Source organism: Pteropus alecto, unplaced genomic scaffold (genome assembly GCF_000325575.1).
Source record: "Pteropus alecto unplaced genomic scaffold, ASM32557v1 scaffold177, whole genome shotgun sequence".
In the NCBI taxonomy this organism is placed as follows: Eukaryota; Metazoa; Chordata; class Mammalia; order Chiroptera; family Pteropodidae; genus Pteropus; species Pteropus alecto.
The window spans coordinates 1,945,641-1,969,240 of NW_006442207.1; the positions used below are offsets into that span (position 1 = coordinate 1,945,641).

The window sequence follows — 23,600 nt, forward strand, 5'->3', positions numbered from 1 at the left end:
AATGAATATGAACAAAAACATGCTTCTTTCAGAGTTTAGTGTGGCGCTAATGGAGGTAGTAGGATCATCAATATGGTTGTGATTTTTAAACGTGATGGGTTTAATTTATGAAATCTGGCTCCAGATCTTCAACAGCCTTGTTTGTTGCTGCTTCTGAGATGGACAGTAAGCTGTTGGTCCCTAGCCTGGCAGTAATTTGTGACCTGTAACCGTAAGCAAATTGATCCAACATCTAGTGTTCGATGAAAAGACCAGAAAGTTACACCTCTAATACATTCTGTGCCGAACATGAGATACATAGAAGTTCCCTTTGCAACAGCGCAATAACTTATTTAACATAAGAGTTGTTCTAGTTTCAGAAATCTTAACCTCTCGATTGTTATTCAGAGTTTGGGAATAAATTTTTAATGCACTAGTCATAATTGCCTGGGTCCTTGATATTTAGAATTTATTTGCGAAGTTCCACAGCAAGCCAAATAAAGGTGATCTGTACAATGGCCCATCAAAAACGATGATTTTTTAGTCACCTTCTAGAAATCCTTAGCATGTAGTTTTTGTTACTTTGACCAGAAGAGCTGTATCATATTCTCATAAACACAGCGACCAAATTTTATAAACCCAAGTGGCTTGCTGACAAATGTTTGGATGCCATATTAATAGAATGGTTTTTGAAGAGCATTTTAAAATTTGAATAATCCCAGGATATCTGGGGTATTTGGTTGATATAAACAAATAGTTCTACTTTCAGGCATGTATTTTTGAAAACTTCAATTTATAAGCTAATTGTTTTTAGAATCTCTGTACTAATTACTCGAATTCTACCCCTGCATAGGATGTTTATGCAGCTAGAGAATTCTTATTACCCCAGCGAAGCACACTATTCAACAAGAATAGTGTGTAAGAATTAGGAACCCTAGGTGGTGGTGGTTTTTAAAAAGAAGGAGAAAGAAGGCCGAATCTCTGTAACCTATGACAAAGTAGGTGAAGCTAGGGAACTGGTCCGAAAAGATACCTGGAGGAGGAAGAAAGGGTAGAGGTGTTGGCTTGACAGAAACATGGAGTTTCCCACATAAACTGTGTCTGTATAGGTTCCTTAGCCAGTCTACAAAAACCCATTATAACTGAAAGAGTAAATTTTACATTTTTTTTAAATGTAGGCAACAAAACCACTGGAGATTCAGTGCAGTACAGTGTTAGAAATGGCCTTCCAAAAAATGGCTAATGGTGGAGATTGAACTTCAAGGCTCCCCTCTTCTAGAGTCAAATACTGTTTGTCACTTAGCTATCTCATGTCACCATGCTTCTCAAAAAAGAAAGCTATAGGAAGCTCTTCTGTTGTTCCAGGCCATCACTGTCCTGAAGTCACCCCAGTATTGGGCCCCTTGAAAAGAGCAGTGTTAAGTGTAATTTCTCTTTCCCATTTAATCTTGTTGTCCTGGGTCTATGGTGGCTGGCTCGGGGCCCTCATCCACTGCACTGGAAAGGAAGGAAGGGAGAAAGGGGAACTGGGTTTCAGTCTGCTCCAATAGGTAGGAAAGAAGTGGTCCAGAGACCTTTCCCCTTAGATGCTGGCCCTGAGGCTGGGCAGGCAGCAAGGCTGGGCTGCGCTTGCCCAGGAACTTAGAGCTAACCCTTGCACTGCCCAAGTCAGACCTCTTTCTGTACTACTCGCCATTTTGTCCATTGTGTTTAGGTATTCAGAACTTAGGCATTGTCTTCCATAACTGATGTCCGTTTGGGGTCAATCTGGGCAAATAAATGTATTCATAGGAGAAGTCTATTTGTAGACTCCCTGGGTTTGTGCTTTATGGATGTGTGTTTTAGGTTTAGAGAACTTGAGCTTTGGGAATATGGATAATGTAGAAGTATCCTATGAAAAGAGAAGCACTCAATGGTTTACAAATATGTGTATCAATGAAAGTTTTATAAATGGTGTATTTTACAGCAAGCAGTCAAAATTTAAAGCAATTTGAAAAACATTTTTAAACATTTGACTTCTAAGGTTTTTTTTTTTTTAAAGAGAAAAAACATTCCTCTTATGCTAATATTCATGAAACTGTGACCTTTTTTTAAAGGGCATAAATGGATCAGCGAGGATTAAATATTGTATGTATTCAAGTTTCCAGTCACATAGCATTAATTAGCACATTCAAATGCTGTTTATACCACAGTCACCATTTATTAACTTGGACCATCTTGGGCAGGAAAGTAGTAGTGGGATTGACATTATACATTTTCTTTTGAAAGCCCTTTTAAGTTTAATCAACTAAGATTCTCTCTAGATTCTCTCTCTCTTCACAAAGACTGAATTTATCAAAGAGTTTTGTGATACCGAACTTTCTTTAGTTCTCCAAATATATCATGCTAGTTCTTACCTCCTCCCTTCAAACCCACTGCCCTCTTGGTTAGATATATTCCCTCTACTTCTGACCTGTCCTGGCAAACTCCTACTTATCCTTCAAGTGTCATACTAAATTTACTTTTTTAGGAGTATCTTCTCTGCTCTCTAAATGTTAGATGACTCTTATTAAATCACACACAAGTATTGCAATTATTTGTTCATGCCTCCCTCCTGCTTACACGAGGCCGGAGAAGCTCGAATGTGATTTTCACAGCTCTGCCTCTGAGACCCAGCACACTGTGCCTAAGCGTTTGAGTCAGTGAGTGAATCAATCAGTTCATGTCTATCCATTACTTTTCTTTATCTATTACTTTTTTTTCTTAGTAGCTTTGCTATAGATTACATTAAAATGTGTTTCTTAGGTCAGCCTAATTTTCTGAAAATGTTACCACCATTTTATTTTGGGGAGAGGAATTACAGAGTACAACAATGTGTCTGAAAGTCATGGACATTTTTTTTTATTATAATTTGAGAATTCTGATAGAATAGGTATTGATTTACATTATGGGCCCGGAAGGCTGGGAATGGTTCCCTGCATTTAAAAGCCTGCTGTTAAAAGTTCAGTTTTATAGTGGCGTCAGGTAATATGTTACAGATTGTCGTTTCATTTCTCCCTTCCCTGCCCCACTACTCAACCAGAAAAGCTGGGAAATAGTCCTCAAGATGTCTTTTTCAGAAACTTACTTAATGAAAGAATGCTCAAAAGTATAACTGGTTAATTTCTCTCAGTGATCCTCTTACTTTCTTCCTCTTTTTCCCTTCAATGTTACAAGCTCGTGTAGGAGAAAACAGTTTGTAAAAGAGATATATTGATGTGTTATTAAAATATATCCTCTTTTTATCCCTTGTATAAAACTACATCCACGTTAGAAAGGGATTAAAAAATCAATGTGTTGTTTTTCCCGCAGGTGAAAATAAGGCATCCCAGCTGGGTCCAAGAAAGGCTAAAAGGGATGTCAGAGTGTGAGAGCTCTTAAAGGTTATCTTGATGTATTTACTAAATTGCTCTCCACAAGATAGATGCACATACAGCTAGACTTTTTTAACCTGCGTCTGACATTATCGGTCAAGTTAAATGCTGGCTGTCTGCAATCTTGTGTGTATTGACTCATGGTTCAGCTCTTGTAATAGCTGTTTAGTGTGTGTCAGAAATGCTTGACAATTGATAAACCTTTTTATGTATGTCATACCAAAAAATACTAGAAATAGTATTTCTACTCCAACAGAAAGCTACCTTTAGTTTTCAGCAAAATTCAGGCCAGTCGACACAAGCTGAGCTTCAGAGAAAATGCTTTACATTCTACCTTTGTGATGTATTTGTAGCTTTCTAGTTTAATAAATAATACAGCACTTTGAACTTAATGAGAAATTGTATGTGACAGTCTCTAACACAATGTCTGGTAAGCTAGAACGTATTTGAAACAGATACCCACTAAAAAACTAACTTAAGCAAAAAAGGGGTACTTATTCTGAGGATACCGTGGTGTTTCAGGACACCACAGGCAGGCGTCACGACCGCTGTTCATGGTTGCATGAGTTAGGTTCTGCGCAACTTTTAGCAGGAGTGCAGCCAAGCCTTACAAGCAAAGTGGAACCAGAGAGAAAACCACTATGAGGCATCTCTCCTCTCTGCTCCTGGGTGTTTAGGTGCTTTATTCCTCACTCTGTAGACTGGCTTTCTCCACTTCTCAGTCTGGAAGTAGATACACAGATGCCTATAGCTAATTTATCTTTCTTCCATATAAGGAATCTCTAAATCTGAATCCCCACCATCTAGGAAGGAACTCTGATTGGTCCAGCTTGGGTCGGTGAATGCTCCTGGACCATCTCCTGAGGCAGAGCAGTTGAACCGTGTTATATAAGCAAGGCTGTTCCCACTTTAATCATCTGAGGATTAGAGCGTTGCAGATAGGCTCAGAGAGGGGGAGAACTTGGCAAGCATTAATAAGCATATAGAATTCTCATGCTTTAAGATACAACCTAAATGCCATACCCTTATACGAAGCCTTCTCCAGACCACTCACCCAGAGGCAGTCTTCATCTCCCTGGAATCCCCATCACATTGTATTCATACATGTCTTATAGCACATCGTGCTTCAGTCTTAGAATATAGCTTAATGCTAAGTAATATTTAAATATAGCTAAGTAATATTTAAATACTGGCCATGATGCTCTCACTCTGTGACGAAGGTAGGGGTCCTTGTAGTTTGAGCAGTCTCAGGACCCTCGTGTTTATATACTTTATATAGCCACGTATTTATTCATTCATTCATTCATTCCTATAGCACCTGGTCTTCCTAGGTGGCCTCCCATCCAAGTACTAACCAGGCCTGACCCTACTTAGCTTCTGAGATCAGACGGGATCGGGCTTGTTCAGGGTGGCATGGCCGTAGACAATATAGCCACATATTTAGATTTGAAAGATTTGGCCTAAAACTTCCAGGCAAATTCCATGGATGTAACCAGATGACTGTTTCAAAGGGAAGGGGTATGTGACCCCATTTATTGCAGCAGAAATCTTCTTTTATGGCCTTTATTTTTTTATTAAGTATTGGGGTGACAGTATTAAAATCAAATGTTTCAAAGGTATAATTCAACAGTATGTCATATATATATTGCCTTACGTGTTCACTACCCAAAGTTAGATTTCCTTCCATCACCAAATAGCTGACCCTTTTAACCTTCCCTACCTCCCCCGTCCCCTGCAGCAGAAATCTTGATCATCACTTGGGACACTGAGGGACCAGTTTTCCTCATTCTCTGAAAGAAACATAAAAAGCAAATTTTCACTGTCTACAAAGATTTCGAGTGAAAAGTTCGATAGATGTAACTTTTCCTTAATTGTAGCTTTTAGAATAAAGGAGCACCCAGACTTTGATAGAACTCAAAAACATCCAATTGGCTTCTTGTGAAAAAGGAAACATTATTACATGATGATTGCTGGGATTGACTGAAGGCCTCCCATCCATAATCTATACCTGTCACAGACATTTTGCCTCCACTTTCATCCCTCCTTTCTCTTTTTTAATAAAGATTTCATGATCAGTCCAAAGGACAATATAATACTGTTCCATGTTGACTTTTTGTTTACTAGGCTTTTATTTGTCCGTGAGAAATACAGTTTTTCTCTCCCTGCTGTTCCTTTTTTGACCTTTTCCTTTTCCTTTTATTTGATACATAATTTAATCTACCGCATAGAGGAAACTTTCTAAAGGGATGAAAACTTACAGTTTTGTGGGAAAGTGGGTATTTACCACCATCGGCATAATTTCTACTCTTTGTAGTTAAGACCATGCTTGAGCTCATTATACTTCTAGCCATTGGTCTCCTATTAAATGTTGACGTTAGTCGTCATCTTTGTCTTTTCTAATAAAGTTTTTTTAATCAAAATTATTTTAGCTTCTCAAGCTTGATCCTATAAAATTAATTTTTGAATGATATAAGATAGTTTAAATATTCTAATGTCCTGAGTTGATGTTTGTTTTATGTTTGCCTTTTTTCTCTAGTTGTATGTTGAGTTCATATACAGCAAACTGGTTTTTAGATTTCCTTTTGCCATCCCTATTTTTGACTACTAGTGCTAAGTCTTACTAGTAATAATAATCATCAATACTGAACCTTTTCATAACTCCACATCTGAGATAGATACCTCATTTTACCAATGATGTTCAGAAAAGTTAACATTTGCCTAAAGTCATAGGCAAGGGTTGTTGTAGAAATTCCGATTTTCACCCCTAAATATTTCAGTATGAAACTTCTAAAGATAGGGCTTTAAAACATTATCCCACATAAGAAAATTAGTATCTCCCTCATTTCACCTAATTTTTAGTCTATATTGAAATGCTCCCAAAGTCCCATAAATGTTTTTTTTGTAGTTTTTTTCTAAACTAGGATCTCATCAAAATTCATACATTATTAAATTTGGTTGTCTATGTTTGTTTGTTTGTTTGTTTTTAAATCAGTTCCTCTATCTTTGGGGATGGTTATAAATAGGTGATTTTTCTAATCCGATCATTCTTTCAACATTTATTAACTGGCTGCTTTTGGCAGGAGTAAGGGTGGGCATTAAATAAAACTTCCCTTTATCTGGTGCTAAATAATTTAATATGTAAACGAATGGATAGAAGATGAATTTAAGAACTAATAGCAGAAGTAGTACTTATATAAATCCTACATTTAAAGTGAAAGCTATTTCGTTGAAAGAAAATAAAACCTCCAAAAGAAAAAAGGCTATACAAGATAGAAAACATAATGATGCCCAGCTTTGCAATGAATATTTATATATAAAGTCATAATATTGTAAATACTGCTCATTTTTAGCCTTTAGAATCAGTCAACTTTGACAGCTTAATTATACTTTGAACATGAATAGTTATCAACTTTGATGGTAGAGTTTAGAAGGTGGAAGGTATAAAGAGAAAAGATGAAGGGAGAGATAGAAGTCCTAATATCAAGGGGGATATTGTCTATATTGTCTATTGACGAAACAAGAAATACGAGTGTAGGGTATTAAAGTTATAAAGAGGTTTATAGGGGAACTAAAAATAGTGATGTAATTCTACTGTAATTTGGGGAAAGGAGAATGGGCTGACATCCTTGTCTGTTAGAATAGGAAGTCAGCAGATTGTCTAAAATTTGATATATTAAAAAAATTTGTATTACCTAGAGAAAAGTAATCCCTATAACAGCTAAAAACAGAAACAGAGTTTAAAGGTGGTTGCTATGGCAATGGGAGTGGGGGGCTTGGAGAGACAGAACACTGTTGCCCTTTATTGTAAGTGCTTTTGTTTAACTACATGCAAGTATTTGATAAAAATGCTTAAGTTTATTCTTTCTTGATTTAACAGTAAATAAAAATAAAAACTTGGGTTACATTTTCAAGTGTTTCTTTCTTTCAGGCACACTGTTCTTTTTTATAATTATATCTGGTTTAATCCTGTATTTACAGTCTAGTAATACCAGTTATCTGTAGTTAAAAGTCAGTATGCATTTGCTTGACTTAAGTTAAATGGAAAAACTGTCTAAATGGTTCTCTCCTTCCTGATTGACTTAAAGACCATCTAAATTCATTTCAAGTTGTTTTATTAAATTAAGTATATTGGAAAATCAGGGGCTATCTGAATGAATTAGCAATGATCTGTATATTTAAGTATCTTAAGACAAAAATGGCATATTCAGGGTTTTCTTTGTTTTTGTTTTATTTAAGGCATAATTTAAATGCAGCAAATTCACTAGTGTACAGTTGGTTAATTTGGTAATTGTATAGTCATGTGACCTAAACTCCAATCAAGATATAGAATATTTCCATCACTTGAAAACTTGGTGCTGCTTGCCCTCAATCTCCAGCTCCTGACTGCTAGCCCTTGACAAGGACTGATTTGCTGTCACTGTAATTTTGCCTTTCTTAGAATTTCATACAAATTGAATCATAGAGTGTACAGTCTTTTGTGTTTGACTCCTTTTATTCAGCATGTCTTTGAGATTTTTCTGTTGTATGTATTAATGTTTAATTTTTGTTGCTGAGTAATATTCCATTGCATCGTTTGGATATACAAGTTTGATTATCAATTCACCAATTGACCAATTCTTTTATGAATGATACTTTGTGAATATTTGCATATAAATCTTTGTGCTGACATGTTTTCTTTTCTTTTTGATAAAATACCTAAAAACAGGATTGTTAGGTCATGTTTTCAGTAAATGTATGTTTAACTTTAAGGGTATGTTTAACTTAATAAGAAATTGTCAAATTTTTCCAAAGTAGCCATACCATTTTATATTTTCAGTTTCAGTTGCTTCATATCCTCACCAACACTTGCTAGTATCAGCCTTGAATTTTAGCCATTCTAGTATTATGTGCTATCCAGTAGTAGTAATAGCAGCAGCAGCAGCTCATTGTGGTTTTAATATGTGTTTCTGTAGTGATTAATTAAACATCTTTTAATATGCTTATTGGCCATTTATACATATATCTTCTTTTGTGAGTTGTCTATTCAAATATTTTGAACATTTTATCTGGTTGTTAGCCTCTTTGCTTGCTTAGTTGTAAGAATTCTTTATATATTGATGGATACAAAGTCTTTTTCCAAATCAGTGTTTTGCAGATATTTTCTCCCAGTCTGTGGCTTGTCTTTTCACTTTCTTAATGTGTCTTTTGAAGTGCAGAAGTTTTTAATTTTATGACATTCATTTTATAATTTTTTTATTATATAGATTATATTATTTGTGTCCTGTTTAAAAATCTTTGCCTAACTCAGTGAGGTTTTCTCTTATTTTTTATTCTATACATTTAATAATTTTGGCCCTTAAGTTTAGGCTCATTTTTCTTTCCAAGTAAGTCTTTATGTAGTGAGGTAAGGGTTTAGGTTCCCATTTTTTTCCCCATTCAAACATCCAGTTGTTTCAGCATATCTTTTCTTACAGGAATTCGTCTAGCACCTTTGTTAAAAATCAATTGACCATATAAGCGTGGGTCTATTTCCGAACTGTCTATTTTGTTCCATTAATTTATATGTCTACCCTTAGGCCAATACCACACAGGCTTGGTTACTTGATAACATTGTATAGTAAGTCTTAGAATCTGGCAGTATAAGCTCTCCAGCCTTGTTCTATTTAAGGTTATATGGTTATTTTAGGTTCTTTACTTCCCCAAAGGCCTGAAAGGATTTTGATTGGGATCATATTGAATTTGTAGATTTGTGAGGAATTGGCATCTTAAAAATAGTGAGTTTTCCAATCCATGAATATGGTATCTTTCTCCATCTATTTAGGTCTCCTTTAATTTCCCTTTGCAATATTTCATACTTTTATAGGTCTTGCACATCCTTCATTAAATTTAATCCTAAATATTCCGTTATTGTGAATTAATTTGGTTTCTTCTTTAATTTTCTAATTATTTGTTGCTAATATAGACTCATTTGTCTTTTGTATATTAACCTTGTAGTCTGTGACCTAATTTCACTTACTAATTCTAGTAATTATTTTATAGATTTCTTGGGATTATCCATGTATAGGATCTGCAAATAAAGACCATTTTTCTCCTCCTTTTCTAATCTTTATGCTTACTCTTTTTCTTACTTTATTACCTTGGCTATACCCTCTAGTACAATATTGAATTGAAATGTTAAGAGTAGAAATTCTTGCTTTGTTCCTGATCTTAGGGAGAAAACATTGAATCTTTCACCTTTGAGTATTTATGTTACCTACAGAATTTTGTAGGTGCCCATAATCAGGTTTAGGAGGTTCCCTTGTATTTCTAGTTTGCTAAGGGCGTTATCAGGAATGGTTATTGGATTTTTTTTTTCAGCTGTTGAAATACTACATGGTTCTCTCCTTTGTTTTCTTAATATGATGAATTATATTGATTCCTGGCTGCTTGAATCAACCTTGAATTCCTGGAATTAACTCTACTTGGTTATGATTATTATCCTTTTTATATATTGTTGGATTGAATTCCCTAAAATTTTGCTAAGATTTTTGCATCCATGTTCAAACGGTACTATAGTTCTGCTTTCTTGTTTTGTGTTTGTCTGGATTTGGGAATTAGGGTAACGTTGACCGTAACACATGATTTGCGAAGTGTTCCCTCCTTCTCTATTGTTAAAAGATTCCAAGTAAGATTGTTTTCATTTCTTCCCTAAGAATTCACCAATGAAGCAGTCTAGACCTCGGTTTTGTTTGTTTTGTGGGGAGGTTTTTGAATTTGATGTATTTAATTGATATGTGGGGTATTCAAATTTTCTGTCTTCAGGCTCGGTTTTTGTCATATGTATCTTTCAAAGCAATGTTTCCAGTTCATGTAGGTTGTCAAATGTATTGACATGAAATATGTCTGTGATATTGCCTTATTAATGTCAGTAGCTTCTGTAGTAATATTCCCCTCTTACTAATTTTGGTAATATGTTTTTTCTTTTTTCTTCATCAGTCTAGCTTAGAGGCTTCTCAGTTTTATTTATCAGTCCATTAAACCAGCTTTCATGATTTGTTTTATTTCCTATTTTGTTGACTTCTGCTCTTTAGGGTTTCTAATTTTTTAAGGTAGGAACGAAGATCACTAATTTTAGATTTTTTTTTCTCCCCTAATATCAGCCTTTAAAGCTATAAATTCTCTCTAAACACTAGTTCACATCCCACAAATTTTGATAGGTTGTATTTTCATTATCATTCCAGTCAGAATATTTTAAATTTCCCTTCTGATTTCTTTGACTGTGAATTATTGAGAATTGTGCTGTTTTCCTTTCCAGATATTTGATCAGGTTTTCCTAGTTATCTTATTGTTAATTGATTTCCAATTTAATTCCATTCAGAGAGTATGCCTTGAATTTCCATCTTTTTAAATTTACCAACACTTGTTTTATGACCTAGCACATCCTGGTGAATTTACCATGTGCACTTGGAAAGAATGTATTCTGCCATTGTTAAGTATAGTGCTCCACAGATGTTCAGATCATCTGTGTCCTTGCTTATTGTTTCTAGTTATGTTGGTTTCTGAGAGAGTAGTGGAGAAACAGGTTACATCTCTAATGGGAGGTTTGGTAAAGTAATAACTGCAAAGGGATATACATAAAGGATAGGAGTAATTTGTGACTGTATTTTATAACCTACCACAGGGTTCATTTTAACTATTCTCTGTGCTTTTGTGTATATTTTTAATTTTCCATAGTCTTAAAAACCAAAACCTCTTGGGCAATGATGTCATATTTCAGGGAGTACATGCCACATGCCCCGCCAGCTGTAAGAAGAATATTTGGGATTTCTATTTCTATGTATTTCTACCTCCTCATTTAAAAAGTTCTTTGATGGTGTATGTTTTATAATGTATGGTATATACAATAGTCTTATAATTTTAAAATACAGATATATGCGTATGGAGGGGAATTATATAACCAGTGTGTATTTTTTGGCTATTCTTGTTTTTAAATGGTCTTGCCCCAGTGGAGATGTTAGTTTTGTTCCAAAAGTCACAGTATCATTTGGATGGTCTTGTAAACCTTAAATTTTTAAAATAACAAAATTTTTGAGAATAGTCATTTTTAAGTGCTTTGTTTCAGTAGGTTTTTAATTAAAAAGTGTTTTTATACTCTAACAAGGAAAGAAGTAAAATAAATGGTGCCAGGTTCTGTTGCCTGCTTAAGTATGAAATTAAGAGCATTTACTGGTAATAATTGGTGGTAAAAATTGGGGAGAAAGGGAAATAATTTAGTATTTGCCCTTACTAATTATTCTTACTGAAAACCTTCTCTCTTTTCCATCTAGAATGTATATTTCAAGGATCATTTGAAATAGGAAAATCAAAGGGAATAATATGATTGGTAGGCAGAAAATAAACTGAATTATCCAAAAACCTATACTAGCCTCAGTTCTCATCTCAACTCCATCCCTTCCATTCCACTTTAAGAATGAAGAATATATCACAAAAAATATTCCAAGTGTTGATTTTAAAATTTATACTACTCAGACCCATATAATTTAGTTTTTTATTCATTTGCTACCATTAGCTGTCTGATATCAGAAAAATTCACATTCTAAATTTTAGCTTTGGCACTCTTTATATTCAGAATATATTTGTGGATTTGAGAGAATGTGTTTTTAAAGGCTTTTGTTAACTGAAAAACACTTTTAACATTATAAGGTGATTATTTACTATATCATAAGGCAAGAATTAGATGTTTTTAGAGGTTTAAACATAAATGATTTTTGAAAGGGTTGTTTTGGAGGTTTTTTGGTAAACTTATAGGTAAACAAAAACTTGACTGCATTTCGCATTGAGTATGATTAAGATTTTCCTTAATTTAAAAGCAACTTTACAAAATCTACTACACTCATATGAAAGAACAACTTCCAATAAAGGTGTTTTTTTGTTGTTGTTTTGTTTTTTTTACCTGCCAACATCATTAGGTGGAAGAATTGAATTTCTAGCTTTTAAATGGGATTTATATAATAAAGGAATACAAACAGTGATATATTTAGATATTAGCTGGTTTGGCAAAGTCTCTCATGAGATACCTTGAAGAACAGAGCTGAGAAATGTGGGCTGAATAATACAATTAGACTGATTTGTAATTTAGCTCAATAAACAGAGATTGAATTCTTGTCACCAGAGGGATGTGGCATTCTTTTTTTTTAAATCAGTGATTCGAATACAGACAGCATTTTTTTTTTATCACAGATATATGAATCTGGGATACATACTTCTGATAAATTGGATGACATTTTTATAGAAAACAAAATGATCTTGATGAGTTAGAACAGGATATCTCACTAACAAGATAACTCTTAATAAAACATAAATGTCAACTCTTTTCCTTTGCCTCCCCCCACAAAAAAATAAATAACAGAACACCATAAAAAACAGAGGTTCCAAAGAACATCTAATGACATAGATTATTCCCATTATATTTCCATTCATAATAGGATCTCAATTTCGTGTTAGATTGTTGATAGTGTAGTTCTAGATAATATGATTAGGAGTTGTTTTCATTTTGCCTTTCTGTTTATTTCCAAAATTTCCACAGTGAGCATGTATCTTCAATAAGAAACACTGAAGAAAGTGTTTTTTTGATGACCCAAAGGTGCAGTCAGAGCACATGTTAATTCATATTGTTACAGTAAAGATTTCCTTCCTCCTTTGTAATAACAGTCACCTTGGTATAATTCAGCATCAACTGTAGTGTTCTCAGTGTGCTAATGTTTTCTTATTCCGCTCCTTTGAATCCATTTTCATTTTTTTCTCTTTATCAAAGGTTGAATTAATAAAGGGGAATTTACAGAGTGTTGGACTTGCAGTTCGTCTTGTCCAGTCAACTGACGGGTATGCTGGGCATGTCATAGTTGAGACTGTGGCCCCAAACTCACCTGCTGCAATTGCAGATCTTCAGCGAGGAGATCGACTGATTGCTATTGGAGGTAATTATGCTAATATGCAATATACTTTACATTTACAGAGAAACCAGGGAGTAGATGTGGGAGTTTGGCTCTCTCTTCTTGTTTTTATAAGCACATGTTACTTTTATAATGCAAAGAAAGTAATAACTTTGTTATAAAAATCTGAAGGAAGCCTTAAAAATTAATTTAAAATACATACGCCATTTTAGTCCTAATGAATAAATCTTTAAAAAACTTTAGACCAGTTTTCTATAACCCCTCTAATTTTCCCTTCCTTCCTACCTCTAATCCTGCTTTTTTACTGAATGTGAAAGAAAGGGAAAGTCAGCAGTTGTCTGTGTGATCATCACCATTTCTACTCTGAACCTAAAATTGATAGTATTAACACTACTACCCCTATCAATTAGGACTAGATAACGAGCAGGAGAGAGACTAATAGCACTTGTCTAAGAGGGCACACCTGAAGCTGCTCCATGGTCCCACATTGGTGGCCCCATATTATCCCTGACTGGCCAGCCATTTGTTATTAAGCTGTCATTCAGAGTGCAGCCCAAATTACTATCAGAAAAATGTGTTACCTTCCCATTAATTGGATTAATAACAAAAATTCTGTTGATAGGCAGATTATTTGCTTGAATGTTTATGAATTAGCAGTAGGACTCACTGTGAGAAAAAAGTCCAAACCTTTTCAGACCCTTATAGTATGTGGCCCACCATTCTAGATTTAAACGATTTCTTAAATACATGTTTGATCACAGTTATGCTTTTAAAGGCAATGTGGTATATTCTCTCACAGCTAAGACAATAACAAGGTAAATCAGTTCCTAAATCAAGGAGCAGTTATCCTTGGTTTACATGTCAAAGAAACTCTGCCTTTGTTTCAAATCCATCATGGCAGTAAAATGAGAAAAATGATTTGGTTACACACCTAGAAGCCCAACTAAGTCAGTATTTTCTCATGGAAATTTCTCTGATGATGTCATAAACAGCACTTCTCAAACGTTATTGTGTACTCCAATCACTTGGACTTGGTGTTAAAATTTGGATTCTGATTCAGTAGATCTGGAGCGGGGCCTAAGATTCTGCATTTCTAACAGGTTTCCAGATGATGCTCTTGGTCCACAGACAGGATAACAAAGCCATGAAATAAACCTCATCTGTTACATCGTTGTTTAACGTACACATACCAGTTACTCTCTTTCAGCCAAAAACCACAATTTAGTATTAGTTTCTACACATATGCTTTTTTGGTTTTATCTACAGGATCAAATTTTTTTTCATGTCCTTTTTTGAAAAGCTTTTGTTTTTACACAGTGGTATTATCAAAAATAAATCAAGCAATATAAATGTATGCAGAGTGAAAAAACAAGTCACCCCTTCCTAACATTTGTAAGAAAACATTGAGATAAAGGGCAGGTGTAGTACACGTTCATTTTTTTTATAGCTGTAATTTGTTTATATGTATATACAATAACTTTTTAAATATTTAGTAATGGGATTGGTGACAGCTGAAATAAGATTGACAAAATTTGTTATATCTGAAGCTCAATGATGAAGTTTATTATACTAGTTCCTCTACCTTTTTGTATATTTCAAATATTCCAAAAGAAAAGGAATCCTGATTTGGCCAACCAGTCCTGAGAGGCACAGTAGCCATCTCCGCAAAGCTCCTGGTGATTGGGGAAGAGATGAGAGGAGGGCAGGTGTTAAATCACAAAGAATGGGTTTAGGTTGAGTTGAAGTTTTTGCCTACTACAGATCATTAGATGGACTTAGCTCTCATTTAGGCATATGTGAAACTACAGTTTTTCTGGGATATGGTGGTTAGTTAAGGCTGAGGGAATCATTTAGAGCTGTATGTGAAAGCTCTGGATTTCAGTGTGATGAATTTATAGGCTAAAGTTTTTTGAGCTGAAGCTTTAGGAAAATTGGGGAGCAGTATATTTGGTGATTAAAATAGAGAAGGTGTGAGTGAGGAATCACAGTAAATCCAGTGATCAGGAAGAGCTGAACAGGAGATGAAAATGGACTGTAACTTCGACAGAATTGACAGCTGAGTGGATCTAGGGAGTCAGCTATCTCTGGGTTTCAACTCAGGTTAGCTGGGAGGGCAGCAAGTTGATTCACATGAGGACAGGAGGATGAGAAAGTCAAAGAGGGATTTTAACTACACTGAATTTGTAGTGTCTGATATCCCAGTGATATCCAGAAGTAGTTGGGAATGTAGGACAAGAGGGGAGACCAAAGGAACAGTTGATCTGTGAAACTGCTGAAATGGATGTAATCCAGGGAGAGAGCAAAACAGAAAGCTAATGACAGAGAAAACCGTGGAAATGTTTGCATACGATGGGCATACATAGATGGAGAAAAAGCAAGCAGAGGGGAGATGGTCAGACCAAATTGTGCAGTGTCATGAAAATCAAGGAAAAGGGAGGTTTTAAAACAGAAGGAGGAGGGGAACCAAAACATGAGCAAGGATAATTGACGCCGCAAAGGGCTGAAGGAGACGTGGGGAGGGAGGAATCCAATAAGGCGATGTCATCTACAGAATAAAAGAGCAGGAAGGATGGGCTTCAGGGGAATAGGAAAGGTTTGAAGCTGGTGTTTTAGAAACTTAGTTATTTAGAGACTAATCAAAAGAATGCTAAAACAGCACTGAGTGCCTTGCTGCAGATGGAGAGCATAACTTGGTGCCAGACCAGGTGATAAGCTCGGAAGAAAAGGGAGATGGTGGGGCTAGCAAAGCTGGGGATCAGAGAGAGGTAGATAGGAGAGGAAAGGGCTAGGGCAAAAGAATTGAAAATCTTGCTGTAAATATCATTGAAATCTTGAAACTGAGGTCAGGGAGAACAGCAAATGTTATCAGACCAGCTGGATCATGAGAGCGAGGGAGGGATGATTAGATCTGAAAATTACCTCAGAACAGATTCAGGTAGCCGACAGGACTGTAAGAGGTGGAAAATAGATTGCGATCAGAGGTTACTTTCCAAGTGAAAGATCTCTGCTGTGGACAAGTTCCAAGTGATGACCAGATCTAGACCATAGTCTTACCTGGGCAGTCGAAGTAGGAGAGGCTATAGGTTGAGGAACTCTGAAGTCAGGTTATTAGTTGGGGCTGATGTTACTTTATTTAGGATGATCCTAAGACCCCTTCTCACCTTTATCTGAGTCCTACAGAAAGGGATAGCCTGGGTAAGTACTATTTTGGGGAGGATAGAGAGAGGGCAGGAAACAAATAGAGCCTCTAAATGAGACACCTAGAAGATCTCTAGAAGAATATACCAGAAGCCACTGGCTTTAATTGCCTCAGGGAAGGGACAGTATGCCTAGGAGATAGAGGTAGAAGGGAGATTTTTCACAGTACATCTTTCTGTACCTTTTGAATTTTGAACTGTTAATGTAACACTTATTAGACAATAATAAAATGAAAACTTAAGGTAGGTATTATTGATTTAGATGCAGATAGTAACAAACTTGTTTAACTTTAAAACAACTTATGCCTTCCTTGTTCTTTCTGGTCCTGAAAAGGATTCGTTTGATGGGTAGTGCTAATAAAAACAATCTATAAGAGTCCACCATTCATCTCGTAATTCGAATCATTGACCACATAGCTTGTAATCCCTGACATTTTGGGATTTCCTTCAGTAGGATCAGTTTCTCATCATTCTAAGTCTGGTTTAACCATTAATAAAATCCTTTCAATAGGTCTCACTCTGCTCACTTAAATTGAGAAATAATATCATTTAAACTTAGGAATGGAAAGCAATTAGGAGTTAGCAGCTTGGCACATCCGTTTAAGGATTTTCATGTCATCATTTGGTTTGAAAAGGTAAACATTTCTAGGACATCAGTACATTTAAGGGTTTTATAATCAGTACACTAATGCATCCAAAAGCCAATAATATATTTAGGATGTTTCCTTATTACTTTTTCATTAGTGAACGAAGCATGAATTAATGATAATTATTTTTAGCAATTGAGGTGATTTTTATTGTAGTAATTTATGTCTTCCCTTTTAAAAATCTTAAAACAGGAGTGAAAATCACATCCACACTGCAAGTGTTGAAGCTTATCAAGCAGGCTGGTGACCGAGTCTTGGTGTATTATGAAAGGCCTGTTGGCCAGAGTAATCAAGGTACAGTGCTGCAAGATAATTTTGGACAGTTGGAAGAAAACTTTCTGTCAAGCTCATGCCAACCAAATTACGAAGAGGAAGCAACTGGGTTGGCAGTAGATACTGAAAACAGAGACCTGGATTCTGAATTTGAAGACTTGGCAAGTGACGTCAGAACACAAACTGAATTCAGAGAGGAGGCGCAGTCAGTAAGTCATAGTCCTAAACGTACTCCAACAACACTTTCCGTTAGACCCCTTGGAACGGTATCACCAGTTTTAAACCGTAAATTAGTTGTAGGAAGTCACCCACCACCACCAAAACTTCCATCCAAAGAAGGAAATAAGCCCTTAGCCCTAAAACCTGAGATAACAGACCCAGCACAAGTGTCAAAACCCACCCAAGGATCCACTTTCAAACCACCTGTGCCACCACGACCACAAGTGAAAGTTCCTTTGCCTTCTGCTGATGTCCCAAATCAGGTGGAACCAGACGTTCTTGCTGAAAAGCCAGAAAAGGTACTGCCTCCTCCTCCTGCAGATAAACCTGCTGAAAAGCAAGCAAAAAATATAGAAAACATAGAAGATGTAGCTGCAACTAAGCAGTTTTTAGCAAAACAGGAAGTGGCGAGAGACTTAACTTCAGAGAGTTCCTGCCCTCCTAAGGACAGTTCAGATGACCCTCAGACATGGGAATCATCAGAAATTCCTTATCGTAATAAGCTAGGAAAATGGACAAGAGCCGGAGCAGCCTGTCTCTTTGACATAGAAGCCTGCCACAGATACTTAAACATTGCACTGTGGTGCAAGGATCCTTTCAAGTTAGGGGGGCTCACCTGTTTGGGGCACGTTAGCCTGAAACTCGAAGAGGTGGCTTTAGGGTGCCTCGCTACATCAAACATGGAGTACCTTTCCAAGTTCAGGCTGGAAGCGCCATCACCTAAAGCCATGGTCACGAGAACCGCACTACGCAACCTGAGCATGCAAAAGGGATTCAATGACAAATTTTGCTTTGGTGATATAACTATTCACTTCAAATATTTGAAAGAAGGAGAACCAGACCACCCTATAGTTACTAACTTGGAGAAAGAAAAAGAACTTCACTTGGTCGAAGAGGTTCCTGCCTTAGCGAAAGAGGAGCAGCACTGTGTTGGACAGATGGGTTTAACAGAAAATAAACACAGTTTCCAGGATACTCAGTTCCAGAACCCAACTTGGTGTGATTACTGCAAGAAAAAAGTCTGGACTAAAGCCGCTTCCCAGTGTATGTTCTGTGCTTATGTTTGCCATAAAAAATGTCAGGAAAAGTGTCTAGCGGAGACGCCTCTTTGTGGAGCAACTGATAGGCGGATAGACCGGGCCCTGAAAAACCTCAGGCTGGACGGACAAGACACCCTCTTAGGCCTGCCTCCTCGTGCTGATGCTGAAGCCAGCAAGTCAGTCAATAAAACAACAGGCTTGACGAGACATATTATCAATACTAGTTCTCGTTTGTTAAACTTGCGTCAGGCCTCTAAAACTCGCCTTGCTGAACCAGGAACTGATCTAGTGGAACCTTCACCAAAACACACACCCAACACGTCAGACAACGAAGGCAGTGACACAGAGGTCTGTGGTCCAAACAGTCCTTCTAAACGGGGAAATAACACAGGAATAAAGTTAGTGAGAAAGGAGGGTGGTCTGGATGACAGCGTCTTCATCGCAGTTAAAGAAATTGGTCGTGACCTGTACAGGGGTTTGCCCACAGAGGAAAGGATCCAGAAACTAGAGTTCATGCTTGATAAACTGCAGAATGAGATCGATCAAGAGTTGGAACATAATAATTCCCTTGTTAGAGAAGAAAAAGAGACAACCGACACAAGGAAAAAATCCCTTCTTTCTGCAGCTTTGGCTAAATCAGGTGAAAGACTACAGGCTCTAACACTTCTTATGATCCACTACAGAGCAGGCATTGAAGATATCGAATCTTTAGAAAGTTTGTCTTTAGACCAGCACGCCAAAAAAATAAGCAAGTACACAGATGATACAGAAGAAGATCTTGATAATGAAATAACCCAACTAATAGACTCTCAGCCATTCAGCAGCATATCAGATGACTTATTTGGCCCAGCCGAGTCTGTGTAACAAACAGTCTATTTAAACTTTGAGGTGTTGAGAAAGTTTGATCTAACGTACCACAGATACAACCACGTTTAAACCCTCTAATAACGCACTTCGGCCTGCTTCTCCACCGTTCTTTGCTTATGTAAGAAGAATGGAAAGGTGGTTTTTCAGCAAAAACATGACCGGCTCACGAAATTGGTTGTTTCAGATTGCATTTATAGCTATGTTTTTTGGGTTTATACTGGGAATTTATTTTTACTAATTTATTTTTAACTTTTTCTAATTATGGAATTATGTAAGCTAACTTTTCCTGTTTATGTATGTGATGTCTAGTGCTACTTACCGTCCTCTGAGTTTTTGAATTAGTGTTAAATAGGATACTGTCCAGATTCTCATAATATTTTTATTTCTATCATGGTTATAACCAATCTGCTGCATGCCTGAGCCGACAGCAGCAATCATTGAGGGAGCAGGTTTGACTCTTTGTGTTATGAAATTTGTCATCTCTACTCGAGATTTTTATGATTTGGGGGTTTTGGAGGTGCTTTTTGTTTTGTTTTTGCCAAATGTAACATAAAAGCAGACACTGGTTTTAGTCAGTTATGCTGATTTAGTAAAAAAAAAAAAATTTCATATATCGTTTGCTTCCTATGCCTCTGAAATTTTTTTCTGGAGTTTTTATGCAGTTGAAATATAGGAAGAATATAGTGATAATTTGAAGAGCTTGCATTGAAAAACAGTGTCATAGGGAATAAATAAAGAATGCAGTTGGTAAAGAAGTTTGTAGAGAAGATAATGAGATTACTAAAAAAGAGTAATCAGTAGGATTATAATCTTTCAAAATGTTGCTTTCCTTTGAAATGGAATTTCTAAACATTGATTACTTTTCATTTGCAGTTCTCCCTAGGAAGTAAAGCATGTGCAAGGATATTTAAAGTTTCAGAGGACTGTTCTTAAAATGACTGTTAACTGATTTGGGCTGATTTTAGGAACATTTTCATGCAGGAGAATGTGAAAAAGAGGGATCATGCGAAATAGGTGTATTGCTTTGACATCCTGTAGGCTTAAATGAACAGTGATCATTCTGAATGCTTCTGGAGCTCAGACGATCTTAATGCATTTAAAAAAACAGACAGTATAGATCTATAGGAATGGGGACCAGTTCTCTTAAAATGAAGATCTATTGATGTTTGGTTCTTCATGTGGATCCCAGTAACACGTGACTGAGGGAAACCCTGTGAGCGTGATCTCTGTGGTATACCGTAAAGCCTGGCCTGTCATACGCCTATAAAATATGGATATGTTTTTCCCCTTTTGTAGGTAACTACTATGATAATTGATATATAGTGAAACTGATATGAATTTAAAGCGAGATGGGACAGCTTATATGGTGGACAGGAAAAGGCATCGTAGAATTAATAGTAAGGGTTCTGGCCCATGTCCATAACCCTGGATGCCATACAAGAGTTTTAAGTTCAGGCTCTTCCACTGGCCATGAATGAACCATATAACTATAGACAAGCCACAGAAAGGCTCCATGTTGCAGTCTCCCCAGCTCTGAAGTAGGAATAAACAAGATTAACTACCTCACAGGATTGTTGTGAGGGAAACAACAGCATAATTGCAAAAGTGCTCTGTTCAGTAAAAAGCTATTCACATCAAAGGTATGACTTACATGGATGATAAAAAGAATGTTTTTGAGGGTAGAAAAGTTATTCCATTTTTAAAATCAATAGCCAATTCTCATTTCTGTCAGTAAGTGAAATATTAGGAACCTACTTTCTTGACCAATAACGAAAATATATCTGTGTGTACCCTTTTTTTGTTGTTTAAGCATGCTTGCATTTTAAGAGAACACTGCTATAGAAGTCTTTATACACAAAATTCTCTGAAAGCTAAAATGCTGTTCTGTAACATATGCTTGAAATAATCTGCCCAGTTTAATAACCAACTTTCATCTTATTATAAAAAACAACTTACCATTGGTAACCTGGAAGGCAGAGTGTCTGTAAGTGGCCAGTGTTTATGGATCATACCATGGAAGTTTTAGTGACATCCAAGCATGCTGCTGAAACTGATGCACTTGAAAGAGCTGTAGAAATAATGCAAAACTTTGGTTTCATAAAAAAAATACTCATGTTTTAAAAGTATTTAATTCTGTAGAACCACAATTATGGAAAGCTCGGTAATGCTGCTAACTATATTTGTAAAATATACCTTTAATGTAGTGCAATATTTTTATATATATATATTGGGAGAAGCAGTAGAGGCATCACAGCTGTACCTTAGTGCAGGCGGGGACACTCCAAATGGCCTAGGGGGATAGTAAGGTCTAAGGCTTCAATGAAAACAGTTGTATTATATTACATTCCTGATGTAATCTTGCTGCCATGCTATGTTATCAATAGCTTAAAAATAATAAATAAAAACTACCACAGAAAACAAGAATATCTTCATTTGATGACATCTGAAAAAGGTGATTGCTGCATCTCTGTGGAATTGTCACCTCGTATAATTTGGCCACGTAAACAACCTTAACAGTCCATTTCTGCCAAACAAAATTGCTATTTTGGAAATTGCATAAAAGCATTAAATTTTGGTTTTGCTGGTATTTAAGCTTTGAAGTACAGATTCATGGATTTGCCTCTGCTACTTATTAGTTATTGGACTATTTAAAGTGTATTTTCTATATTTAATGATTGGGTTAGACAGTCAAGCTGAGCAACATTTTAGCCAGTTTTAGAATCAGATTAATATGCTACATTTCTTAATGTTAGACCTCATATTCTTCCATATCAGAACTAGTTGAATACCGTGGCCATTTGTGATTTTTAGAAAAGAAAACACAAGCTAAAAATTTGAGGGTACTGTCAAGTTCTAAATTTAAGTATATCTGAATTTGTTTTGAGGAAATTTGAAAATATTTGGCTCTAATAGTAAGATAATAAAGATAATAAAATCTCAAGTCCCCTAAAAAGTGAATAAATTTAAAATCCCTTTAAAAATGTATCGTCTTTATTACTAAATTGAGATAATAGCTTTCCTTTTAAAAAGGAGGGGAAGGAGGGTTCCCCTAATTCTTTTTAAACCATGGATGCCTCTTAAGATCTGATTAAAACTCTGGACTCTCACCCCTAAAAGATAGACACATGGCACACCCTAAGTTTTATGGGACTTCAGGGGCCCAGGGGCCCACTGTATCAAATGGCTGCATAGTTTAGTTTATTTTCATCAGATATACTTGTTTACAGCAATCAGGAAAATAATACAACTTTAGAGATGCAAGAATAATTTACTGAATTTTTTCACACTGACAACATGTGACTAGTTACGTATTTCAATTTAAAACATTTTTCAATGCCAAAATGTATGGTTCAAACTAACCTGGAGTGGATTTTACCTGATGCCCGAAAGCAGAGAAGAATAGTTTGTAATTAAATTTCCACAGTCAAAACAATGCCTTCTTATGTATTTGACTCCAACGACAATGTCTGGTTTATAAAGGAATACAAATAGGCACAGCGGTGTTCAGAAGATTTATTAACTAGCTAAAACATGACTTAGGCAGATACACTTAGCAGTCAAAAGAAAATTAAATATTCATTGCTACCTCATTAAGGTTTTTGTATCTGTTTGCCAGGTACAAACATAACCACCTCTGCTCAAAAAAAATGTCCAGAGAGCTATATGTTCTTTGTTCTGACACACATTTAAAAAATAAAACCTTTTCAGTCTTGCTAACCCCATATAGAAGGCCTTACAATTTTCCCTCCCCGCTCATACAACTGATCTCTTTTGCTCCCAAAACAGTTCTGAAAAACTCAACAAATCTTTTATCTCTAGGGATCGACAGCAGGCATGCCGTTGCCAGTCATTCTTGAAAAGACCAAAGCCTTAAAGGCAAAAATAAAATGGGAATAAATTATATGGTGTTGGGGGCAGGAGAACTACAAATCCGCTAGTAGAATTGATTTGTAGCGCTTTCTTTTGTAAGGCTCTCCCCCGTGGAGTAGAGAACCACCTGCCTCCGAAGCCATCTTCCCAAGTCTCGGACTTGATTAAGTTGCCAGATAGAAATATGCGAGCGGGAAGCTTGTTT

The 23,600-nt window shown here is 36.1% G+C and overlaps 1 protein-coding gene and 1 pseudogene across 1 annotated transcript in view; one reads left to right on the plus strand and one right to left on the minus strand.

The window, feature by feature from the left end:
• The window catches only part of PDZD8 (PDZ domain containing 8), a 66,553-nt gene extending 44,607 nt beyond the window's left edge, over window positions 1-21,946 (plus strand). The window contains exons 5-6 of the mRNA XM_015596311.2: window positions 13,144-13,306; window positions 17,319-21,946. Of these exons, the coding sequence (XP_015451797.1) occupies window positions 13,144-13,306; window positions 17,319-19,522 (2,367 nt within the window). The 3' untranslated portion in view covers window positions 19,523-21,946. The remainder of the gene's footprint in view (window positions 1-13,143; window positions 13,307-17,318) is intronic.
• LOC112470140 lies at window positions 4,678-4,796 on the minus strand (annotated as a pseudogene).
• Window positions 21,947-23,600: the final 1,654 nt, after the last annotated feature.